Here is a 26911-nt window from a genome sequence, read left to right on the forward strand (position 1 = left end):
CCCAGAGGTGGAGCACTGCAGTTACTAACAGCAACCGAAAAGAGGTCAGGAAATTAACCCAATCTTTTGCTAACTTGTTCAGTTCATTAGTATTCAGGGCACAGAACTAAATGTGAAGTTAACTCTAGATGGAATGACCACATATTGAGAGACTTGGTTCTGTGCTTCTCTAGCACAGAATGAGAATGGTGATAATTGTTTTCTTTTAATAAAATTGAGTTCTTTGTTGCATTGCTCAGTAAAACAGATTAATCTTTAAGGGTGTGCATATATGTATATATGTTTTTTCTTTGTGTGTGTTGTGTAGAACCAAGCACAACCCTCTGTCAATTTATATTTTTTTTCCGACCTCTCAATTTATATTTTGACCAAAACTAATTTACAATGTTTTGGGTGGGAATTTCAGAGTAATGATAATTTATGACTGGGCCTCTATTCTGGTGACTCAGTCTTTTGCTTGTATTTACCGTTTTAAGTTTGTGCTCAAAAAAATTGAATCTTTTAAAAAATCAACCCAAGCCGGGCGATGGTGGCGCACGCCTTTAATCCCAGCACTCGGGAGGCAGAGGCAGGCGGATCTCTGTGAGTTCGAGACCAGCCTGGTCTACAAGAGCTAGTTCCAGGACAGGCTCTAAAGCCACAGAGAAACCCTGTCTCGAAAAACCAAAAAAAAAAAAAAAAATAAATAAAAAAAAAAATAAAAAATCAACCCAAAGTTGTATTGCTTTTGTCTTGGTTAAACTTCTTGCTTCCTTTTTCCCTCATTACTGAACATAATATAACCAGCACATTTCAATAATTAAAGGAGAGCTATATTTTTAGGTGTGACCCATTTCCCAATTTAGAATAATAGATGACAGGTAATATTTATGATATTTAAATGATAATCATTTTATTTTGGAACTTTTCTAATTCTTTTTTGATTGAGGTGAATTTATGTCTTCTTAGAGTGACAAAATTTTTCCTGGCACAGAAAATGCTATCAGAGTATGTCTGTCTGTCTATACATGTACTTAAGAAATTAGGAGCCTCAAGGCTGTAATGTAACTAGACTTGCTGAAGATAATAGGATGTAATAATAGAATGTGTAATTTGTCTTGTTTACTCTTGCGTGATGACATTTAGGCATCTACATTGTTCCTATGAGTTAACATTTTTACCTAAAGGCTTTGTGAGTTAGTATTAAAGACACTTGGCCATCACAGATGTTGCTCTGCCCTGTAGTGTATATGACTGCAGCTTTCTCAGTGGCTCAGAGATTGATTGGTGAGTTACATGAGGGGACAAATAGATCCAGACATCTTTAGTGACAGTTTTAAAGGGAGCAGTTTGGCTTAGTTGATGTGAAAAGTCTGATAGTTAATCATGAGGTGAGAGCGGATGGGTGGAGCCCCAGAGTAAGTGAGAGCTGAAAGATGGGCAGGCTGAATTCATTGAGATGTAGATTTTTAGTTAACTCAATTCTTCCTGAGTATAGAGGTTTTGTTTCTGTGTTAACTGTTGTGCAACAGAGTTGAAACTAATAGACATGCTAAGTACTGATTACATTGATTAGGAGAGAGTAACCAGACTTAAACCTCAGTTGAGTATTGTGAGCTCACTAGTGGAGGGCTAGAGATCGTCCAGGTTATCCCTTCCCCGCTCAGCTCAGTCTTTGTGGAGAATAGTCCAAGTTAAGTTGAGTGGCTTGTCCAGGTCATACAGCTCAAGGGATACCAGCTTTCTGTCTTCTAGAGTCTCTCTGTATTTACTTCTTTCTTAACTGTTCCGATCATTGTTAACCAGGAAAAGTAAGAAGTTGTACTGTTATGTCTTTTCAGGCTGGTTCAGGTTTTTGTTTTTGAGTTCACCCTGACACACTAGCTGTAATGATTTACAAAATATGGAGGTTTTATTTTCCTTCTATGTCTTAACATTGTAAATATCGATATGACCTTTTGTCTTAGGTTCTTATTTACTTACTGGTTTTGTTGTTGTTATTTTTGTTTCTTAAGATAGGATTTGTCTGTGTAGCCGTGGCTGTCCTGGCACTCACTCTGTAGACTAGGCTGGCCTTCAACTCAGAGACCTGTCTGCCTCTGCCGACAAGTGCTGGGATCAAAGGCCTTCCGGCTTCTTACCTGCTGTTTAATTTTTTATGTTTGGCATAGTTTCTCACTGTAATCCAGGCTCATCTGAAATTTGTTCATGTCCAAGAATAGCCTTCAATATAGGCTTGTATTATGCTCAGCTTTAGGTTTATTTTCAAGGTACGAAATAGAGAATTTTTAACAGTATTTTGTTGTAAAATTGTTTTGAAAGTCATTTTTAGAGTGATGTGTTTATTGGTATTTCTTAATTATACATCCATCATAGGTTGTATACATACATTTGACAACCTTTTATAATTATAGCTATAGTGGGGGAAACTAATATTTTAAAATGCATGAATATTTGTATAGTTGCATATTTTAGGTATTTCCTTAATTTAAATACTCAGATATTTATCCAAATATTATTGCTATGGGATTTCCTGCAGAAAGACTTGAAGGTGTATACAGGAACAATATTGATGATGTAGTAAGGTAAGAACTCTTGATTTTCTATTTCATTTGTTAATAAACTATATTGATGTGTTTTATTTAGAAGATTCCTAAAACAGAGCAGTATGTGCATTATGATGTAGAGATTGTTTTGTTATGATAGTGCTCTGAATGTTTTTAACTTAAACATCTACCTGATAGCTCTTACTGAATGCAATTCACTGGATAAGAACTGACCTCATATATAATCATGTGTTTGTGTGATATGTTTTTTTGTTTTTTTTGTGTTTTTTTGTTATTTTAGTTAGTGCCTGGCTTCTATTACAGTACAAGTTTTTAATTTTACATTTGGAGTAGTCTTTGAGTTATTTAGTTATTCACACTGAGGTGTGGGTGACTGGTAAGTCATGTTTATATTGAACTTATACATGCACTATTGTTTGATGCAGTGGTTATAGAAGGGAATTGTTGGACACATGAAAAAATAAATTCAGAGTTTTATGATAAACATAATTTTCCAAGTGTAATTGTGATTTAATTCAGAAAAGTCTTTCTCAAGGCCCAGTCAAAAATACTTTATGACCTAAGAATATATGAAATTGCCTGTTGGGCAAATTAGTCTGAACATATTTTCTAATTTCAGAATAAAAATACATGTAAATAAACATTAAATTTTTAGTATGAACTGTAATGTTCATTAATACTGGGTCTTGCTATGTTTGCTATTTTTTTTAAAGTACTTGAATAGTTAAAAGTTAAAATTCTGGATTATTTCTTGTACTCAAAGTATCTTTCCTGGGACTTCTAACTACTTTGTGACTATGTGGATTTAAATAGGTGGTAAAGCACTTTGTAACTTACAAGGTAGTATGTATTTGTAGTAGTGTATGAATACATGACTTTATACCTTTATATGAGTTAGCTATCAGTTTTTCTAAGTGGTTAATTGTCATTGATTAAGTTGTGTTCATTTAGATATTTATTATAGTATTATTTATGTTTTGTTCAGGTTTAAGTTTCACTATCTATAAAATCTACCAAAACTCCCAAGCCCCCTTGTACTACTTTGTAGTTTCCATTAAATTTTAGGTTGTACTGTCAGAAGTATTGTTTAAAACTTTTTTTTTTTTTGTTTTTCGAGACAGGGTTTCCCTGTAGTTTCTAGAGCCTGTCCTGGAACTAGCTCTTGTAGACTAGGCTGGCCTCGAGCTCACAGAGATCTGCCTGCCTCTGCCTCCCGAGTGCTGGGATTAAAGGCGTGCGCCACCACCGCCCGGCATAAAACTTTTAAAACTAGGGAAATGCATTTGTCTTCTCATAATTAGATAGAACATAGTGGAAGGGTGAAGTGATTGTCTTATACTTTAACAATAAAAACTCGGGAGTCTGATATCAGGGTAAGAACTTGAAAGATCAGAGAAGTGTCAGAGAAGCCACCAGTGACCTCCTCTCTTCTTGCCCTCTCACCTCTCCCTCCCTGCCTGCCTCATTTCCCGCCCACCCAGATCCAGATAATCACACAGGAACTATATTACTTACAATACTGTTTGGATAATAGTTTAGGCATATTCCCAACTAGCTCTTATATCTTAAATTAACACATTTCTATTAATTTGTGTATTGCCACAAGGCTGTAAGGTTCAGGTGTCTGTTTCCTTCGGCAGTTACATGGCATCTCTTTGACTCTGACTTCTTTTTCTCTCTAACTCTGTTTGGATTTCTTGCCTGGCTGTATTCTGCCCTTCCATAGGCCAAAGCCACTTCTTTATTAACCAATGGTAATAAAACATTCACAGCATACAGAGGGAAATACTACATCAGCCTCCCTGCCCCTCTTCTCGCTCTTCTATCCAATAAGGGTAGGACATGATCTCTGCTCCATCCTCATACTCCTACTGTATCTATCTGTCCTCAGTTCTCTGGAACATCTGTGGTTAATTTTGGTCAGCTAGGAGCTAGCTCTGCCTTCTGATTCAAAATAAACTTTATTGCCAGTCTTAGGGATGTCAGTGCAATCAAAATATCAAACAACAGAAGGATAGTTTGCATGGCAGACCGATAGGAGTAGCAGCTTGGTAGTTGGTGGTGACACAGAGAAAATAAAATAAGCCATAGAAAACAGAGCAAAGTGGGATTGTTTGAACTGCAAGTTGCAGAATATGGTAAATGAGAAGTCTGGCCAGATAGGGTCACCAGATAATATATTTTCTGCTTTGATGCAGAATTGATTATGCCTTGCATGTAATGTCTCTTAAGATTAACTATTTCACATCAATTTTATATTCAACCAAGGACGAATTTAACAAAGCCAAATTAGTACTTCAGCTTTTAAATCAAAAAAGGGTAAGAGTACTTTGAGTAGAGGGGACATTTTCTGGCATGTAAGGTTCTTCTGAGTAATCTGGCATGCTCATTTTATATTGGCTTCTGCTAAGTATGAATTAGTCAGTGAGAATGATTGATCATCTTTCAGGTTACTGGCAGAATCCAGTTTCTAGACCTTTACCACTGGTTATTAGACCTTATAATAACTCAGCCAAGAAAATGTTGTGTTGGGAAGTTAGTTTGGTCCTGAATCTTCTGGTTTCATAATTCCTATACTTAGGCTTGCAAGTTAAAAGGTTTATGTTCACTTTGTAATTAGTAACCAAGACTGAAATTGATTCAGTTTGGCTTTATCTATTCTAGTTTGTTTTATTTAGCCTTATGGGCTTTGTCAGATGTTTTCCTAAAGAGTTTTTTATCTAGATTATTTATTTAGCTGGTTGTTCTTTTAGCCAGCTGATTTTGTCACCTCTTCCTATAATGTTTTTAGCATAGCATATGGAGAACTAGCTGTGAATAAAACTATGTTCCCAGTGGGTTTTGTTGTTCTTTGTTTATTTTATAAGCTAAATGACCAGCAAGGTGTTAAAGTTAAAGCCTTTCTTTTTTGTTTAAACAGAAAAAGGGGAAATGATGGAGAAGTGTCTATGTGTTACTTTCATTATTAATAAAGATACTGCCTTGGCCCTTTAAGAGAACAGAAAATTAGGTAGGCGGAGTAGACAGAACAGAATTGTGGGAAAAGGGGTAGCAGGAGTGGGGAGACGCTTCAGTCGCCATAGTGAGTCTCCATGCTTCTCCTCTCCGAGATGGTCGCAGGTTAAGATCTCTCCTGGTAAGCCACACCTCATGGTGCTACACAGATTACTAAATATGGGTTAAAGGAAGATGTGAGAATTAGCCAATAAGAGGCTGAAACTATGGGCCAGGCAGTGTTTTAAAAGAATACAGTTTCCGTGTAATTATTTCGGGTGTAAAGCTAGCCGGCGGCCGGGTAGCGGGACGCAGCCCTGCCGCTTCCTTCTACAGCAAGGTGTGGATGGCTTCTGCTTACCAGCTCCCCACCCTCTGTTATATGGTGCTTAGAAAGGAAGGTAACATCTTCCTTACACACTAAAATGACTACAAGTAATATTTTTTGTGTGCGTGTGTGTTATTTTGGAGCTGGGTCTCAACCTAAGTAGCCTTGGCTAGCCTGGAGGTCCCTATGTAGACCAGTCTGGTCTTGAACTCACAGACATTGGCCTGCCTCTGCCTCTGAGTGCTAGGATTAAAAGCATGTGTCACTACACATGGCACCCTTGCAAATATTTCTTAGTTAACAACCTTTAGGATTGACTCTTTCAAAGAACATATGTGTCCAACATCTGAATAACTGGTGACTTTAGTTTGTTTACACTATATTGGTGATATTAGGAATAATCAGTAGTGATTCTTTTTTGCATTAAAGTTGATAACATCTCAGAAATATTTTCTTTTTTTATACCTTTTATATTAGTTACTATTAGTGTCTGTCACCAAATAACATGGCAGAAACAGGTAATGGAAAAGAGGTTTAGTTTGTCTCATGGTTGCAGAAGGATTTCAGCCTTTGCATTTGAGAATGCAGGGCAGAGGCACCCCAGATTCATCCATCCATGGCATCATGAACTTGTAGCAGAAGTTCATGGTGAAAGGAGTGTGTAGCAGTGATGCCTGATGGTAGTGGACAGGAAGCAGGGACTAGAGGACTCTTCAGATACCTGCTCCTAGAGACTCATTTCTGACAGCCAGATTTTACTTCCAAAAGGCTCCACAAAGCATAACATCTTTGCTTTTTTATTAATGTTTTTCAGTTGAGCTTTCTTCACTTTGTCTAGTGGGGTGTCCAAGGATATTTTGAAGTATTTTATCTAATTCCATATTTTTCTTATGATTTTTCCCAAACAAGAGATATTGTATAAAACTTAGTCTTTGTTATTGTACTATATTGTTACCTGGAGTGAAGCAAACTTAAATTGCAAATATCTTTAAGCTTACATGCTTACACTGTTCTGTGATTAGAAGTTTGAGATATTTAGTGTCATGGTAATGTGAAATTTCATATTTGAGAATTTGAGGCAAATATTTAACTTCTCCATTTGAGATCAGGGATTAATATAAACAATGTAAATGGAGAAAGAAACCAAGTTGGAACTTTGCGTGCTCTCTCTCTCTGTCTCTGTGTCTTGTCTCTGTCTCTCTCTCTCTCTCTGTGTCTCTGTCTCTGTGTCTCTGTCTCTGTCTCTCTCTGTCTCTCTGTCTCTCTCTCTCTCTCTGTGTGTGTGTGTGTGTCTGTCTGTCTCTGTTTTTCAAGACAGGTAGTCTCTATCTAGCCCTGACTGTCCTGGAACTCGCTCTGTAGGTCAGGCTGGCGTCAAAGTCACAGAGATCCACCTACCTGACTCTGCCTTCCGAGTGCTGGGATTAAAGGCCTGTGCTTCCACCACACACGGAACTTTACTTTCTTAATTGCATATGATTTACTTAATCTGAGGGATGAACACTGATGGTCAGCACAGTTTAAGGGAGGGAATATAAGAGCATCTCTGCATTAGGGTTTTCTTTTTTTTTCCTTTCTGTATTTCTTGCGCTAAGGTCTTGCCCTGAGCTAGGGGTAATATGAAACCACGCTTTGTTCTGATAGTTCATTACTCTTTGATTTGTGGGTTTACATTGTCCCTTAGGCCAAAGATGAAATTGCCATTTCTAAATCTAAGCAGTCTTTAACAGACTGGTGTGTAGTGTACTGAAGGAGTGTGTCTTGTGAACTGTTCTGTGCCCAAGGAATCAGGAAAATGTAGATGGAGCAGAGGCAAACTGCCTTCTGTGCAGATACTCACAGTGCCACCATGTGCGCCTTTCCTACCTTTTATGTTTCCTCCATGTTTTCTCATCTTTCTAGACAGCATTTCATGGAGCTCAGTTTGGGAAATGTTGAAAATGAAAAAGTTATGTGTACAAATTTTTTCTCCTTGTCTGAATCTGTGGCAATTTATTGTAAAGTTTATAATAAGAACATTTTTATAACTTTGCTGTGTTTTAAGGTAGGGTCATACTATACGACCCAGGCTGACTTATATATAGTCCAGGCTGGTTTTGAACTCATGATCCTTAAACTTCCACCTATGGGTGCTGCCATACTAGCATGTTCACCCAAGGTTTTTAATAGGGAAACAGTTAGAGCTCAGTTTTATGACGTAATGATTTAGCAAAAGAGTATCTATTACTGTCTTGTATACTTGACTTCCTTACCCATGTGTAACCTGTTATAGATTCAAGACTACTCTTTCTTGGCTGCTAGCATATACATTTTTTCTCTGAAGAAACTTTGCAAATGTTCAGTTCTTAGTTATATGTACATTCCTCAATCAAGCTTAATTATATGTTTGTTGATTTTCAATAAGTAAGAAGTATTTGTTATTCTAACATCATTATTGACTATCATTTAAAAATGAGACTTGAAAACAGATTGATCAGAGGCCAACTTCACAATAATGACTAGGAAGGATATATTACTTCTGTTCTTCCTGTCTACCATTTCTTGTTCCTTCCCTCATTTTGCCTGCCTCTTTCCCACTTAAAGTGAGTTCATATAAAAAAAAATCAGTCATTGCTTTTGAACTGTGTAATTTGAGTGACATTTAATATTTTCACAGTGTAGCTAGACATGATGCAGTCACCGTGTATACCAAACTCCAGAACATTTTTGTCGCTCCTGAAGAAAGCCCCATTTCTCTCGGCTGTCTCTCTCTGAGTTTTGTAAGCTCTATTTCTTTGCTCATAGGGAGATTTAGTCTATTAGACAATAAAAATATTCTGAGCACAAATCTAGCTTTGCTATTTTAATAATGGATACTATTTTCTGTACATTATTTGCACTATTTATAGTGTTAACTATTATATTACTAGCTTACACTTACCATCTTATTAAGTTTTAGAGTGAATCTAATCCCTGTTTCACTTTCATAAGTGATTTAAGAGAAATTAAAATCTTCAGTTGCCACATCTTGGAATTAGGAAGAGGCTGAAAGTTGAGTCCATGTCTGTAAGATTCCAAAGTTGATTTTTTTCGTCTTTATTGCTTGTTATTGTATTTGAGACAGGGTCTCATTATGTAGTTAAGGCCAGTCTTGAACTCATGATCCTTTGAACTCCGTATCCTTAATGCTGGGTGTATAATCTGCTTGGCAAAAGTTCAAGGTTTTTCTTTTTTATTGGGGGTGGGGAACAGTTCTTCTTCAGGTTGAATTCCAAGATATCAATCACTAGGTGTTCTACCACTGTGCAGAGCTCAGAGCTGCTTTCCTTAATACCTGTTTTTTTCTGTGTATCACAGGACAGAATCTGGAAACCTTTGTAGAAATCTGACTATATTTAGAAACCAGGAAGCCTCATTCTGAAACCTACATTTCTAGCTTATTTTTAAAAACTGACAGAAGGGCTGGAGAGATGGCTCAGCGGTTAAGAGCATTCCAGAGGTCCTGAGTTCAATTCCCGGCAACCACATGGTGGCTCACAACCATTTGTAATGAGGTCTGGTGCCCTCTTCTGGTCTGCAGGCATATACACAGACAGAATATTGTATACATAATAAGTAAATAAATAAATATTATAAAAACTGACAGAATTGTCAAAACTGGAGTCAAATTTCTGTGTGCTGGATCAGCTAGGGTTATGTAATGCCTGACCTTTGTCACAACATGGTTAAGTTGCCATTTCTCCTCTTCTGCTAGCAGACTGATCATTAGGCATTAACAACTGTAACTGTGCTATGTATACTCAGTATTTTTGCTTAATTAGTTAATGTATAGCAAGATTTTGGTAATTGGTAAATTATTGTAAAACTGAAAATGTGCTATAAGGGACTAGAGAGATGGCACAAAGATTAAGATTAAGATTAACTAACTGGCTGCTCTTTCAGAGGTTCTGCGTTTGGTTCCTAGCACCCATGCAGTTTGCTCAAGTGCTCAGAACTGCCTGTAATTCCACTTACAGGGAATCAGACACTCATGTGCTCTCCACTAATGTACAAGCAGTCAAAATACTCATGCACATAAAATAAAATTTTATGAATCTTAAAAAGAATCTTAAAAAGAAAAAGTACTGATCTCCAGTTCCCAGAAGTCACAACAAGCAAATGTTTCGAAACTTTACTTTCTTTTCTACTTGTTTCTAATATTCTGTTGTGTAGAAGAAAATACTTCATTTGATGTCTGTTCATTTACATTTATTCTTTGATTTGATGTCTAGTTAAAAGTCACAAACTAGTGGAGTTCATTTGTGTCTGAACATCGAGTTTATCTGAACATGGTGTGTCTTGTTGCTGAGCAGGTGTGAGGAGTCTTAGGCTGGTAGACTTTACCGTGCTGTTCAAGTTTCACTTTTTCTTGCCTGTCTGTCCACTTACTGTTTTGAAGTGCCATGTATATCAAAGTGTGCCATTACTCCTTTAGAACTATCTCTTATTTTCATTTTGTTAAATTTTGTTTATTTATTTGGGTTTATTTTTGTTTTGGTTAAGATGGGTCTTATATAGTCTATTCCTTGATTATGTTATCCTCCTGCCTCCACCTCTCAAGTGCTGGGATTACAGAGGTATGACTCTACCTGGCTGCTTTAGATATTTGGATGGTCTCCCACTAGATGTCTAAGTTTTTACAATTAGAATCTTCTTGATGTGTTGATCCTTTTATTGTTTATTTTTAAACCTCATTCTTTAAACCTAGTGTATTTTCTAATATTAATCTCACTCTTTTGAATTTTTATTTGCCCTCTTTTAATCTGTTTGTGCTTGTGTGTTTTGTGAATAGTATGTTGTTGGATCATGTCTTTTATATGCTTTCTGCCAGTCTCTGTCTATTGGAGGTTTTTAAAATTTATTTATTTATTAATTATGTATACAATATTCTGTGTGTATGTCTGCAGGCTAGAAGTGGGCACCAGACCCCATTACAGATGGTTGTGAGCCACCATGTGATTGCTGGGAATTGAACTCAGGACCATTGGAAGAGCAGGCAATGCTCTTAACCACTGAGCCATCTCTCCAGCCCTATTGGAGGGTTTTTAGCTTGTTCACACTTACTGGTACAGGGAGAGTACCAGTTTGCTGTTTGTTTCTGGTTTGCCTTACTGCCTTTTTTCTTCAGTTGATGTTTTATAATGAAATGTTTTAATTTCTTGGTGTTTTTACTCTGGAGCTGTTTTCCTTGTGGTTACCATAGGAATTGTATTGAACATCCTAAAATTGCAATACCAGTTTACCTTTAGTAGTATTCAAGCCTTGATTCCTGTACAGTTCCACCCTTACTTCCTGTTAGCTTTTAAAAATTTGTAAAGTTGTATTTTTAATGCCATTTATCCATTATTTAATAATTGGTTTAAAAAATACCATATCTAAAATCATGTAGAAAACAAAATGTGGAATTCCAAGTTAAAGTTATATACTACTGTTAGATTTGATGTTTGTTGTTATAATTGTCATTTCTCGGAGTTCATCATTTCATCCTGTAGCTTCAAGTTGCTGTAGTTCCCTTTATCTGAGGTTTCAGCTTAGGTGTAGTCAGTAGTGGTTCAAAAATACTATTTGCCTTTCCTCTTGAGAAGTACCATATTTATATAACTTTCACTATATTGTAGTGTTAAAATTGTTGTTTTTAAATATTACAGTTAATGTTTTACTGTGCCTAGTTTATTAAACTATCATAGATAAATAGATATAGGAAAAATGTGTATTTATAGTTTGTTGCTGACTAGAGCTTTAGGCAGCCACTATGGGAGGAGAGTGTAGTGTAATGTATCCTCTGGGGGCTAGTGTTCCATCATTCCCACTTGAAGAACTCCCTTCAGCATTTCTTTGAAGGACTAGTCTTTTGGTAATAAGTATCCTTAATTTTTGTTTCTCTGGGAATATCTAAGTATTCCTCATGTTTGAAGGACAGTTTTGCTGGATATTTTTGATTGATATTCTTGTCTTCTAGGCTTTAAATATTGTTGTATTTTTGCTTCCTGTTCCTCAACATTTCTGAGGGAAAAAAACCTGCTGCACTGAGGCTCCTTTCTTTAGGACAAGTTGCTTCTCTCATTCTATATTGAGACTGCAGATCTCTCTTCCTTCCTTCCTTCCTTCCTTCCTTCCTTCCTTCCTTCCTTCCTTCCTTCCTTCCTTCCTTCCTTTCTTCCTTCCTACTCCTCTTCCCTCCCTCCCTCCCTCCCTCCCTCCCTGCTTCCTTTCCTGCCTTCCTTGTCCCCCTTCTCCCCCCCCCCCCCCAAGGCAGGATTTCTCTGTGTAGCTTTGACTGATCTGGAACTTGATCTGTAGACCAGGCTCTGCCTCCTGAGTGCTGGGACTAAAGGTGTGTGCTACCACTGCCCAACTGACTGGGTTTTTCTAAAGACAGTGTCTCACAGTACATACTGACCTGGAGCTCTCTAATACTTGAACTTCTGGTCCTCCTGCTTCTACCTGGCTAGTGATGGGATTTTAAGTGACTATCACCATGAGAGGTTTATGCAGAGCTTGGAATGGATCCCAGGGCTTTGTGTGTGTTAGGTAAATGCTCTTATCAAATGAGGTACATCCCCAGACTGTATTTGTCTTTTGATGGTTTGATTGTGATCTGTCTAGTGAGTCTCTGAGTTTTTGTGACTTGTGGTCCATTGAGCCACAAATTCTGTATGTTTCTCTTTCATCAAGTTTGAGAAGTTTGTTACTTCTGTAAATAGTTGTCTTTCTGAAGTCCTCCAGATAAATAATTTAGCCCAGTTGATGGTGTCTTACAGGTTGCTTAATATTTTTACTTTTCTTCAGTAAGTTGCTTTCAGTATTTTGATATTTATCCCTCTCCCCCAACTCTCTTCCTATATAACTTTGTTGTGTTCTCCCCAAATCAGGTCCAGTTAGTGTTGACCACCCACTACTGGGTGTGTTGCCTGCCTTGGAATGGGGTGGGGCTTTGGCTAGAGCTTTCACAGGTCTGTCATGTTTTAAGTTGCAGTGTGCGCCTGTCCTGTTGTGCCTGGAAAACAGTTTCCTTGAAGTCACTCTTCACCTCTGGCTCCTAGAGTCTTTCTGCCCCTCTTCTACATATATCCCTGAGCCTCGAGGGAAGAGGTGTGATACAGAATGCCATTTAGAGCTGAGCATTCTGAAGTCTTATTCTTTGCATTTTGACCAGTTGTGGGTCTTTGTGTTAATTGCCATCTACAAGAAACTTCTCTGATGAGGGTTGAGTGGTATGCTGATGTATCAGTATAGCAATAAGTCATTTAAGAATCATTCTATTGCTATGTCTACCTAGCAGAGTAATAGTAGGTTTTTGTGGGGATATTTTGTGTGTGTTTTAACAAATAAAGCTTGCCTGAAGATCAGAGTACAGTACTTAGCCTCTAGAGGCCAGGGAATGGTGGCATACACTTTTAATCTCAGGACTTGGGAGACAGAGGCAGAGGGATCTCTGGTAGTTCAGGGCCACGTTAGGCTACACAAGATTGAATCTGTCTAAAAGAGAAACAGCTCACACAAAGGTGATCCCAGCACTTGGCATCCCATGGGAGGTGGGAAGTGGAGACAGGAGTGACATGGCTGGGCGGAGAGATAAATATAAGGTGGGAGGAGACGGGAGCTCAAGGGCAGCCGAAGGAGGCTGTCTGAGGACAGGATCGCCCCTTTGGTCTGAGCATTGGTAGAGGTAAAATAGTGGCTGGTCACTCTGCTTCTCTGATCTCTTAGCTTTACCCCCTAATATCTGACTCTGGGTTTTTATTAAGAGCAATTAGAATTTGTGCTACAGGTTTTTTACCAAAGGTCCATGACCTATCTAGCCACAGGCTCTTGGCCTCATTTTGGCAATGTTAGATAGGGAGTCCATCTTATGGAACAGACCTTAAACCTAATCAAAAAGTTGTTACTCCTATAACATTTGTGCTTAGATCTACTTTTGACTCCTTCTAATATGTTTTTATTCTTTTTTTTTTCAACCATGGCTAGGATTACAAGTACATTCTACTATAGTGTTCTACCTAGATTTTTATTAAAATTTTTTCATATATTTGGATTATATTCTTTCCCCTCTTCCATCTCCTCCCAGATCTTTCCCACCCAACTTCATATTCTTTTTCTTTGACCTTCTCAAAAAGAAGAAAAAAAATCAAAATAAACACCGGACAGTGGTGGCATGGCACACTTTAATCCCAACACTCAGGAGGCAGAGGCTGGTGGATCTCTGTGAGTTCTAGGATATCCTCTACAGGATGAGCTCCAGGACAACCAGAGCTACCCAGGGGAAACAATGGCATAGAAGCATAAAAACCATGGAGTCTGTTTTGTATTGGCCAACTACTCCTGGAATGTGGCTGCTATACCTAAGAACACTCTGTTGGAGAAACCTGATTTTCTGTTTTTTAGTAGGTATCAACTGCAAATAATTTCTTGTTTAGGAGCAGGACTTTGTGTCCACTTCTCCTGGGATTTTGTTTAGTTTGCACTTTAGCAAATCTCGTGCATGCCATGATAGTCTCTTTGAGTTTATATGTGTATCACCCCTGTTGTGTCTGGAAGACACTGTGTCCTTGGGGTCATTTATTACCTATAGTTCTTACAGTCTTTTCTCTTCTTCTGTACAGGTCTCTGAACCTTAAGAAAGGGTTTCAATAAAGACATCCTACTTAGGACTCAGTGCTCCATAGCCTCTCAGTCTGCACACTGTCCAGTTGTGGGTCTTTGTGTCAATCACCATCTACTGCAAAAAGAACCTTCTCTGAGAGGGCTGAGAGATGCACTCACTCATCTATGGGTAGAACTTAGGTGTTAGGAATTATGTGATTGTTATGTTCCTTTAACAGAATAATAGTAGGTTTTCCCCTTGACCCATGACATAGATCTAGTCTTAAGTTCTTGACCACTTTAGAAGGGGCAGACATGAGTTCTGTCTTATGGCATGGGCCTTAAATTCAATTTTAAAACAGTTATTGGTTATTCCTATAACATTTGTGCCACTGTTGAACCAGTATATATGCCTGCATGTGGGCAGGTCTCTGTTGTAGGTCAAAGGGTTCGTAACTGGGTTATGTTGATGACTACTTTTCTCCTCCTGTAGTGTGCAAAGTACCTTCCAACACCATGAACTTGAGAGGTGCTTCTGGTTGGGCACCAGCTCAATTTCTCGGTGTTTGATAACACAGTAAGTGGTATCTCCAGCAATAGGACCTTACTGTCTGGTTATGGAGGGAAGCAGTAGCCTTGGCAGTAGCTGTGATATTGGGGTTAAAAGTGTATGCTGCTGTACTTTTTTATGTGGGCTCTCGTTCTTCAAACTTAGGTCCTCATACCTTTGAGTAGTGTGCTTTATTAACTGAGGCATCTTCCTAGCCCTGGAATCCTACATTTTTAAAAATTTAAACTATTGCCATTTTTAAAAATTTAAATTATTGCCTTTTTTATTTTGTGTGTTGGGGGGCATGCTTGTGACATGCCACATGTGTAGAGGGCAATTTACAGTTTTTTCCTTCTACCATTTGGTTCTTGGAGACCAAACTCATCTTCAGGCTTGGTGGCAACCATGTTTACCTATGTATGAGTAATCTTGTTAGTTGTCTGTCTCCCCCCCCCCCCCCCCCCCCGCACCATTTTTAAAACAACCCAGAAACTCTAGTTTCCTGCCTTGACCTTCTGAATGCTGGAATTACCTGTGTGTGCTACCACATTCAAGTTTTTTTCTTTCACATTGATATTTCTGTTTATCATTTTTCTTGATCTTATTCATGTCTTTCTTTAGATCTCTGAGCACCATTAAAGTAAAGAAAAATTTCTGTCTAGTGAATTTGCTGTGAGGTTTTTCTGAGAGACAATTTTTTCACTTATTTTTTCTCCATTGAGTGATTCATAACTTTTTATTTTGGGGTGCATGTGTGTCTTTGTCTCAGTCTTATAAATTTTGTGTCTAAAAACTGGAATTTTGCTCTTCTGGAGTAGAAAGCAATTCTTCCCCTTTTCCAGAGTTTGCCCAGCTTTTTTGGTGGGTATTTCTGTGCTGGGTATCTGCTTATGCTATAAACTTAAAATCTTTTAGACTTGGGCTTTTTTCTAGACATAGGGGCTGGCTTCCTAATTTCTCTTGTTTGTGTAATTACTCTCTATTACTGCTTTTATATGTTTGACTTTTCAGAGGAAAAAGGGGGGGGGGGCAGAAGAAGGCTCTAGATTTTAAGTCCCTGAAGTCTTCAGTTGGTGAGGGTTGCAAACGTGGTCAGATCCACTTCCTCTCTGTCTCCTCGTGTGTGATAAAAGCAGCAATTAGTGATGAGAACACAGATCGCTAATATTGGAACACATGTTTTTATTAGTAGCCTTGGCTTCTGCGAGTTGGTTGCAGGCCTCTGTAGAGGTTATATCAGTGACTGACTGTTTATTATGAACTGGGATGAGTAGACTCTGCTGCATAAGAGCTAAAGTCAGGGCTGTGGAAATGGCTCAGTTGGTAACGTGCCTGCTGTATAAGCATGAAAAAGATCTGAGTTCAAATCCCTAGAAGCTGTGCAAAAGCCAGATGGTGTGGCATGTTTTTGTGACGCCAGTGGTGGGATGGGGGCAAAGAGCACTGGGTCCTGGGGTTTGTTGAACTCCACACAGGTGAACCCGCCCCCCCCCCCCCCCCCCCATACCAGTGTTACTCATAGAAACTGTCAGCCTTTGTCTAGACTACCCAGAACCTGAGTGGGCACATGGCAAAGGTTCTGCAAATGCAGTTGGTAAATGAATGTTGATTTCTGGTGCTGCCTTTTCTGTCCTCTTTCTTTAACTAGTTTTTTGTGTTTGTTAACACTTTTCTGGCATATGAAATATGTTAGTAACTTAAAAATCCGCTCTCATGGCTTACCTAGGTTTATTTCATAAGAAATCTTCTATGTTCATGTAAGCACACCAAAGTTAGTTTTGGGTTTTTTTTTTTTTGTTGTTGTTGTTGTTGTTGTTTTGGTTTAAGAAAGGGTTTGTCTGTAGATCAGGCTGACCTCAAACTCAGAGAGAGTTGCCTGCTGCCTTTGCCTCCTGAGTGCTGGGATTAAAGACCTGTGACACCACTGCCTGGCTGACTTCAAAGATGAAAAGAAGGGGTTCAGCAGGGGTAGGAGTAGGGGTAAGAGAAAGTAGTTGGGGGTTATACATACCAGAATTGCTTCAAGTATGGTATTCTTATAAAAGAGATGTCTTAGATTGTGCAGGTTTAGGGAGTATTGCCTCTCTGCGTTTGTCTATCTAGTATTTTAGTCTCTGCCTTCTAAATATCTGTAGGCTAGTGTACGTGTTTCTCTTTGGAAAGTACTGTTTCCTTGCCTCCCTCCTCCCCTGCCTTTCTGTTGTGTCAGACTTAAAAGCTGAGCCAGATGTGGTCATGAAATTCCTGAGAGGACGGTGACGGAAGTGGTGAATGTTTCCTAAGTGTCAGAGAATCCCCCTGCCACACACACACCTCTTTCTAATGCTGTATTGTATCCTTTAAAGGGCTTCTTTCTTCTGGTCGTCTTGCTGTGGCTCACATGCTAGCTAAGAAACCATAGTGGGACACACAAATATGATTTCACTAATCCTAACTTAAAATACAGTGTAGGAAATACCCTTTAGAAAGAATTATGAGTTCTTGGTTGCAAAGGACAGAAAGTGTCTTTAACTTAATCAGAAAGGAATAAAGCTTCTTAGGAAGTTCCTGTCTTGGAAAGAAGTTTAGGAAACATGGAATGTCTAGGAGATATTAGGAGCTGCAGTCTGCTTAGGTCACTTGCTATGCATGCTCCTCCTGCCCTGCCAACATCCTGAAGAATCTGTTATCCTATACCTTGCTTCTAGCTCTGTAGGTTTCAGCACCTAACACAGAAAGTTAGGAAAGAAACACTTGCTTCTGATTTCCTGTAGTGTTTGCTGACTGGTCAGCATAAGGATGGCTTCCCTGTGAGGTGCTTAACTTTATCCCTCTTTTAGATCTTTGGAGCTCTGTCTACACATAGAAAAAATCATCGTGTTTTTCTTTTTAATATTATTTACTCAATATTTCATGTGTGTGTGTATACTCTTGGACTTTTCAGCTTCCAGAGCTAGGAATAGTTAATTTCTGTTGTTTATAAATTACCAAATCTAGTTGGGCATGGTGTGTACACTTGGTGGTTATGTGTTGACTTTCTTTTCAACTTACTATATTTTTTTGAGATTGTTTTCCCCTTGATTATTTCTGTGAACTCTAAAACATAAGGAAACCACTTTCCTTTTGTAGACATGGCTTTATGATGCCCTTCCATTCTTTTTGTTTTTACTTTTCAAAATTTTGTATTTTTTTTAAAAGAAAACAAACTGTCTTTTTTTCATTTTACATACCAATCCCAGTTCCCACTCCCTCCCCTCCTCCCATTCCCTATACCTTTCCTCCATTGCACCCTCATCCACTCCCCAGACAGGGCAAAGCAGTTTGCTCCAAGGAAGGATCAAGGCCCTTTACTATATCTAGCCTGAGCAAGGTATCTATCCAGAGAGAATGGGTTCCAAAAGCCAATACAAGCAGCAGAGACAAATCCTGGTGCCACTGCTGGTGTACCTGCAGTCTGCCCCAGCCATAAAACCCACATTCAGAGGGTCTATCTTTGTCCTATGCTGGTTCCTTCCCTGTCCGGCTGGAGTTGATAAGCTCCCCTTAGCTCAGCTCAGATAAGCTGTTTCAGTGGGTATCCTCACCATGGTCTTGACTTCTTTGCTCATATTCTCCCTCCTCCCACTCTTCAACTGGACTTTGAGAACTCAGCCCAGTGCTCCGGGGTGGGTCTCTGCCCCTGTCCTCATCAGTTGATGGATGAAGGTTCTATGGTGACATTTAAGATAGTCATCAATCTGACTACAGAATGCCCTTTCCTTCTATGACATTAGATTCAGATAAGCATTGATTACAGAAATTGATGCGTTATCTTTTGTTCAGAATTACTGATTGCTAACTTTGCTTTAGTAATGTATATATTACAGAATAGGTATATATTGGTTTTTCTCCACAGGGTCTCTCTGTAGCCCTGGCTATCCTGGAACTCACAGAGAACCCACCTGCTTCTGCCACCCCAGAGCTGGGATTAAAGGTGTGTGCCACCACTTCCCGGCTGCTATTTTTTTTCTTTTTTTTTTCTTTTTGGTCTTAAAGAATTTGTTGCAAAAGAATTCGTTACTAAAGAGAATCCTAGAGAGTCTTACCAAATCCATAGCATTGTTATTATGGTCGCTGCTGCTTTCTTTTTTGAGATAGTGTCTCACTCTAGTCTTGTCTGACTTCAGACTCATTACATAGAAAAGTATTGTGATAACATGCATTCACCATGTCACTCAATGGGCTTTTTTTTCTTTAAGTAATCAAAGTATGTCTTCATGTTTTGTCTTTTTAAAAATAATAGCATTTTCTTCTCTATCTTAAAAAAAATTAGAATAGTTTATAGTTGCCCTATGGACAACTATCCTTAAAATCCTTAAATCCTTGCTATAGTCTTTCTTTTAGGTTTGGTTGTAAATTCACAGGCTGTTGATGAAATGAAGCATTTGAAATGTTTTACAGATTTGTATCGTATCTCACAATGCCAGTATTTCCTTCCTTGTCTGACGTGAACTCTAAAATTACACGAACACTTTCTCCCTGTTTCCTGATAGTTCCAGAATTGTAGTTTCCTTTAAAAAAAATTTCTCTGTGAAAGAAAACTGACCAAGCATTTCAATTTTTTTTTAAAAAGAAAAAAACTGCAGTAGTTAAAAGGTATAAAGTTCCTAATATTTTGCTGTGTTTTTCTTCTAGTTTTATATTGTATTCCAAGGATATACCCACTCTGTTACATGATTAGGACACAGTATGTTGTGTCATACTGTTTAATTTTCTTTTTTTTTTTGAAAACAGTTTTTTTATATAATATATTCTGATTATAGTTACCCTCCCCCAACTCTTTCCAGTCCCTCCCATTCAAATTCACACCCCTTCTCTCTCTCTCATTAGAAAACAGAGACATCTAAAAAATAGTAGAGTAAAATAAAACACGAAAGTGAGCAAACTAGAATAGGACAAAACAAACAAACAAAAAAATGAAGAGAAAGAGCCACAGGAAAAACACAAGCAACACATAGACTCAGAAACACACTCTTTTGCTCATACAGAAACCATAGAAACACCAAGCTGGAAACTCTAATATATCTGCAAAAGATCTATGTTCTCTATTTTAGTGTATTCACAAGCCTGCCCTCAGTTCTATAAATCTCACTGTGGTTGAGCACATTTTTTCTGTTTTTTTTTTCTTTTTTTGCTTTTTGTCGTGACACACACACACACACACACACACACACACACACCCCAGGGTTTCTTCTCGTAGCCCTAGTTGTTGGTTATCATGGAACTCTGATCTGCCTGCCTCTGTCTTCTGAGGGCTGGGATTAAAGTGTGCCACCACTGCCCACCAGTGGGGTTGAGCACATTTGATCCTCATCAGTCTCTCCCTCTCCTGGAGTCTCCTCCTGATCTGCCTGATTGTGGACTAATTGGTTTCCTTTTCTAGCCTGTCTGAGATGCCCCTTACCATTCTTATTGGGATTCTCATTTCTTCTCTTTCAAATGGGCTTCCCCAATTTCTAGAACCTTTTCATGATTTTCTACTCTCACTCAGCATCTTTTACAACTTCCTGAGACAGTGTATGGAAAACAGGAGGACTTGTAGCTTAACCAATGCGTGTATTATCTACTTGCCCGTGATTTATAGTCTGTCTTGGTATAGTATTCTAGGCTGGAAGTAGTTTTTCCTGAAGATCAGACTTTGTATAGTTATTTTTAGAAGCTGGTACTGTTAATGGTAGTATCATTGCCTTTTTGTTTTTATGCTGTTTATTTTCTAGCAGACTTTGGGGTCTTGTGATATTTTTGGCATTTATAAATTACATAAAGACATGTGTGTTTCTTTTTGAGCCTCCTTTTTCCTTAAACTCAATTTTATTGGCTATTTATTTATTCCTTCATCTTGATAAACTCATGTTGGGCCTGGAGATTTAGTTAACTGGTAGAATGCTTTTCTAGCATGCATGAGGCTCTAGGTTTAATCCCCAGACCTGCATAAAACCAGTTTGGTGACACATACCTGTAATCCCAGTATTCCAGGGATGGAGGGATTGGGGGGGGGGGGGTCAGAAGTTCAGGTTTATCTACCACCACCAAAACAAACAAACAAAAAAACAGAGAGTAAGTAAGCTTTTTAAAGAACACATTATTGCTTATGCTTTTTGTGGAAATCAGTATGAGCTAGGTGCACATGGGAATTGCTAAGATTGCATTTTCAAGACATTATTAATTTATTAGGCTGAAGACAGAAGAGATGAAAATAGTTTTCGATAAAGTCAGTTCTACTTCAGATTGTATAAATCTATGTAATGTAATGATTATTAATAAATAACATGAAATTGGAGGGGATATGCGTTTGGGTTATTAATAGTATTTGAGATTGGAGAAAATCAATGTTTTAATCCTTTAATATTATTGTAATTTGAAATGTTAGCTCATTTTTGTTAATGGTGGCTTTTTGTTTGTTTTGTTTTAAGGTTTTTGGATTCAAAACATAAAAACCATTACAAGATATACAATCTGTAAGTATGTTTTCTTATTTGTATGTATGTTAAAATAGCTAAGTAAAAGTTATTTCTTTGTTGGAGTTAAAAATATATTTTAATAGCACTGATTCCTCAAACAGTTGAAGTCCGATAGAGAGGATTGTTGAATCTAGAAAATGTGGTGAGAGCTGCAACAGTGCTGGCAGATTCATGCTACTTGATCTGCCTTAAAAGACTTGGCATCTAGCCCATCCTTGAGCCCATAATCATGTGATAATTTGAAATGTAATCCACAGCAGAGCTGCTGTTAATGTTAATGATGGCTTCTGTGGAGGCAGACTCCAGGGTGGACAGACTTGTCCTCTGTGCTTGTTGGTCAATTGAAACAGCTATTTGAATATTCTTTGTGTATAATCTAAAGAAGTTACCCAGCATTGTTTAATTGTCTGGTGTAGGATTTTAGGGATTGTCCTTTAAAAATTGTAGACCTGTCTTTAAACCTGTGCTTCCTTTTGACTTTTGGAGTAAAGATGTAAAAAAGAGAAAGGAAAAAAAAAAGCATTAAACATTTTTGTCTTTGAACCCCTTTCTTATTTCCCCCAAATACTGAGCATTTTTTAATTTTAAAAGTTGTATAAATTATCATTTTTCTATATGCCTTTTGACTTTTGTATCTATAATTTATTTATACAGCAGGGGAATTTTATGCAATGTTAAATACCTATTAGCAATTTTTATTTTCTATAGACTTTATCAAGTATAAGCGCAAGTATTCTCCACTTCCAGTGGGCGTTTGATTTTGTTGTGTGTGTGGGGGATCTGTTGAGACAAGGTTTTTCTTTGTAGTCTTGACTGTCCTGGAACTTGCTCTGTAGACCAGTCTGGCTTCGAACTCAGAGATTTGCCTGCCTCTGTCTCCCCAGTGCTGGAATTGAAGGTGTGTACCACCATTGTCTGGCAGGCATTTGAATTTTTATCCAGAGGATTGTTAGATTGCTGGATGTTGTTTTTTTTTCTTTCAATCTTTAATAGTATTTTTATTTTGATAAGACTTAGAAGTATTCATGTGCAGTACTCAATATTGTTTCTTGTAGTTTTTGTTGATTTCAGATTCAGAAAGGTGGAGCCCTTTAGTTAGGGACATCCCTTTAGTCATGATAAAATATATAGCTATAGTGCTCAGAAGAATACTTCCAGTCCTCAAGTGGCATATAGTTAATGTGAAAGTTACGCTGAGTATTATAGGACTGAGCAGTGGAAGAACTGTAGATATAGGAACAGGGCCCCATAGGAAGGTTTTGTAAAGGGCGGGATGTTTAAGCTGTGATTACTTCTGATACCTTCTTTGTTCTCCTCCTCCCTGTTACACACCTGGTTTGGAGTAGACAAGCAAACACCAGGAATTTGCTTTCTTTTAATTTTAGGGCTGCAGTTATATGTGCTAAATCTTTCATTGCATATACATACATTTGAAGATCTTGAAATATTTCCATTAGGCTTTTCTGCTAATCAAAATCCGTAGGGTTTATCTATTAGGCTGAGGAGTGTGGAGCACGGCAAGTTAGGAGATTAATAGCAAAGTGGCCTTTGAGATATGGAGATAAATTGTTTTTGGCAGGTGGTGGTTTTTGCTGGCTTAGGTGGGGTTATAATAATAAAAGGTGCATAGGAGAGCCACAAAACTGTGTGTTGAACAGCTGCATTGGGAAGCTGACTAAAAAAAGGACAAGAACTGTTGAAAGCTGGAATTCATTAAATGAATCATTTCGGACTCACACTGTCAGGATTGGAGATTTAGAGTCCCAATAGGGAAGTAGAAAGACACTAGAAGACACATTTTGCCTGTGTTGAAATTTTATGCCTGTTTAACATATCCAAAGAACAGGGAGGAAATTCTTTTCATTCCCGTGTATAGTGGCTTCCTGCTTCTAGAATTTAGGGATTAGGTTTATGCTATCTCCTTTGTTCTATTTTAGAATAGTTAAAGGTGGCCTTGGGTCAGAGCCTAGAAACTGACTCCCTGTTTCTAAGCATTTGATTTGCAATTTAAGGAACTATCTCTTTTTTTTTTCAAGTTGAGAATAACCTTTAGTGCATATTAACTTATTCCCATGTCACCTGTACAGAGGCTTTCAGAATGGCAAAGGACCTGAAAGATCATTTAGTAGAACTTTCTTACCTTACAGATAGTGAATCAGGCCTAGGGAAGTTAAGTGAGTTGGCCAAGGACACATAGTTTTACATCCGGTAACAGGTTACCCACGCGTGCTTGTCAGGTCTTTGTTTTTTTTCTCCATGTTTTATTCACTTCAAAAGTTTCAACACCTACAAAATTGAGTGTTTTAGTTCCCTCCCTCCCTCCCTCCCTCCCTCCCTCCCTCCCTCCCTCCCTCCCTCCCTCCCTCCCTTTTTATCTGAGACAAGGTTTCTCTGTAGCCTTGACTGTCCTGGAACTCACTCTGTAGAGCAGGCCTCAAACTCACAGAGATCTGCCTGCCTCAGCCTCCTGAGTGCTAGGATTAAAGGTGCGCATCACCATTGCCAGGCTGTTTTAATTTCTAGTACTTCCTTTCCCCTGCTTTCTATATGTCTGGTTTTAGGTAACTGAGACTAGCAACAGCAGATTTTTTTGTTTTACTTCTTTTTGTCTTAGGATAGCAATTATATGTGGTATGTATTTTTTTCTTGGAATATTTGAAAATCTTATTTTTCATTGGACATACCCATAATTAGTAGTTTATGAAACCTTTTATGACAGCTCTTGTGTATGGACAAAGAACTCCTACTAGAAGCTTTCTGATAATCACTTGTTTATGTTTGAGTTTCCTGGGACATTCGTTAACTATTTTAAGAAAGGGCAACACTTGTTATTTAGTCTTTTTTTTTTTTGGAATGATGTTTCATTTTTTGTTTCTCCATGTTCAGAGAATATACAATTTTAAGTTTTATTTTCATGAATATTTGACATAGTTCTTGGCAAATATTTAGGTTTGTTATTCTTATCTGTTAAGATTTTCTTTGTGTTGGGTGCTGGTGGTGCACTCCTTTAATCCCAGCACTCAGGGAAGCAGAGGCAGGTGGATCTCTGTGAGTTCCAGATCAGCCTGGTCTACAGCGTGAGCTCTGGAATAGCCAGAGTGTTACACAGAGAAACCCTGCCTCGAAAAATGAAACAAACAAACAAAACTTTCCTTTGTAAAGTAGAGCAATAGCTTTATTGTAAAGAGTAAAGAAGAGAGCTTCCTATCCCCGGAGTCCTAGTTCTCTGCAAACTTCTCTTTACTCTTGCTCCTTCCTCTACGGTCTGTATCCAACCTTTTAAAACCTTTCTCTTTCATTGCTTCCTCATTTCTTTTCCTATAAGCCAATTTAAGGTAAGGACAAAGATGTCATTTGAGTTTTAATTATAAAGAATTTTAAATCTCAATTATTTGCTATTTTTCATTTTAGTATGTTGAGTGACTTACTGTTAACATGCCATAAGAAATAAAAAAAAAAAAAAAACTCCTATGTGAATTTTGGCTATATAGCAGAGATTTTAAATAAGGCGGAAGTCTTCTTTCCTTGTCAACCCTTCTGTTTGTTGAACACTGCTCCATGTGCAGCCTCAGCATGTTGTGCGGCCGACCATGCTCGCCCTCTCAGAGCTGCATGCTTTTTCTTCTTTGTATGCTTTTTTCATCTGTATGTGGGAGATATAAACTGCCACGTGAATGTGAGGATGAGAACACAAATGTTATTGTAAGGTGTGTATATTTCATAGACATTGAGTTGTCTTTATTTTCTCTTCCATATCATCATCTTAACTGATCCATCAGAACCATTTGTGATGGTAATCTTAATCAGTTCCCATTAAACCAGGCTTTTGAGAGTATTTGCTCTTTCTCTGGGGCACTCTTTTCTTTGTTGGGGTGTAGCCCTCTTTGCACCTGCTAGGCAAGTACTCTCCCAGACCCTAAATTAGCCATTTGGAAGTCCTGAACAAGCATGGGAGATTGAGACAACTGAGTGTCTCCAGGATTCCTGTCTATGCTCCACTGTGGGTTTTTTACCACTGTGTCTCTCAGAAGAGCAGATTCTGGCTGCCCTGTGTGGAATTCCTACACTTGGGAGGTAGTGGGAAGAGGAGTTCAAAGCCAGCTCTGGGTATAAGATTCTGACTCAGAAGAAACAAATGAGAGGGAAAGGAAAATGTAAATGTGCTCTTTGATGTGTCAGTTCTCTTCTTCCTGTCTCATTTTTATATAAGCAAACACAAGATATTTAGCATGGATGCATACTTCATTATCTAATAAAAATTTTTTCTTTAGCAAAACAATACGTTAAATAATGCACTAAAAGGAAAAAGCTTGTTTTGTTTTTTGTGATAATACAAAAGTTGATTTGCCTCAGTCTGATCCATTAGAAATCCAATGGGTTGTAGTAGTTCATGTATGAGTTACTCAGTCTTCATGTGAATTGGTTTTGAGACTTCAAAGTTGAGGAGTTGTGTAGATTCCAGATGCATACTGCAGGTCCACACACAGCTGCTTATTTGGAAGTCGTGGATCAGCTACATTTCAATAGTAGAGATTTTCAGCTTTCAAAAAAAAATGATAGAGGAGCATATCCTTTTGTTACCCAAGTAATCATGTGGTGGATTGGCTAGGACTTGGCGTGAACCTGGCCGTTACTGTGTGTTATTGAGAGCCTCGGATTGGTCTCTTAAAACTGAGATTATATTCTTAAAACTTCGGGATTTGGGTTTTTGGGCTAAAGAGTAATGGAACGTTATTTGTTTTAAAACACTAACTTTTGTTTTCAGTAATTTCCTTTCTTAGTTTTTTGAGCCCCGCCTGGCCTAGAACGCACTGAATAGCAGACTGATCTTAATGATGCAATCTTCCTGTCATAGTTTACCAAGTGCTAGGATTACAACTCATGCCAACACTCCTAGCTTTTAGTAATTCTTTAATGTTTGATTTGTTGGTAGTTGGAGTCACCAGGATGCTGCTGACCCCACTAAAATGTGGGGTGCCCCCTTGAGCCTATTAATCTTTATTTCATAGTCTGTTAATTTAAAGTGAGCCAGTTGCATAATAACAGCCGCTAGTGTTATTGCGAAGATAATGTGTATGTTTTTTAATGGTGCCAGCTTTTGCTATTCTGATTGGGTTTGTTTTACTTAGTTACCTTATTGTGATCTGATACTAAAATTTGTACACTGAGATCATTGATAAAGATGACATTTGTATATAAAAGGATAAAGGTTTGGCTTACAATTTTTAATAAGCATTATGTTAAGTAAATTAGTATCAGTCCATTGTCTTTTACATTTTCTTTGTTCTTATGTTTTCACTGTCTCTAGCATGTCTGTTTTAAATAATGGTTTAAGATTATATATGATCATCTGCAGATAAAAATAATATTAAAAGTAGCTATTCTCAGGTATTTGTGAAATAAACACTTTCTA

General features: G+C 38.0%; 1 protein-coding gene across 1 annotated transcript in view; it reads left to right on the plus strand.

The window, feature by feature from the left end:
• The window catches only part of Pten (phosphatase and tensin homolog), a 73259-nt gene that overhangs the window by 17701 nt on the left and 28647 nt on the right, over positions 1 to 26911 (plus strand). The window contains 2 exon segments of the mRNA XM_042054466.1: positions 2480 to 2564; positions 21451 to 21495. Of these exon segments, the coding sequence (XP_041910400.1) occupies positions 2480 to 2564; positions 21451 to 21495 (130 nt within the window).

The sequence above is a fragment of the Arvicola amphibius genome, chromosome 1 (genome assembly GCF_903992535.2).
Source record: "Arvicola amphibius chromosome 1, mArvAmp1.2, whole genome shotgun sequence".
NCBI classification, from domain to species: domain Eukaryota; kingdom Metazoa; phylum Chordata; class Mammalia; order Rodentia; family Cricetidae; genus Arvicola; species Arvicola amphibius.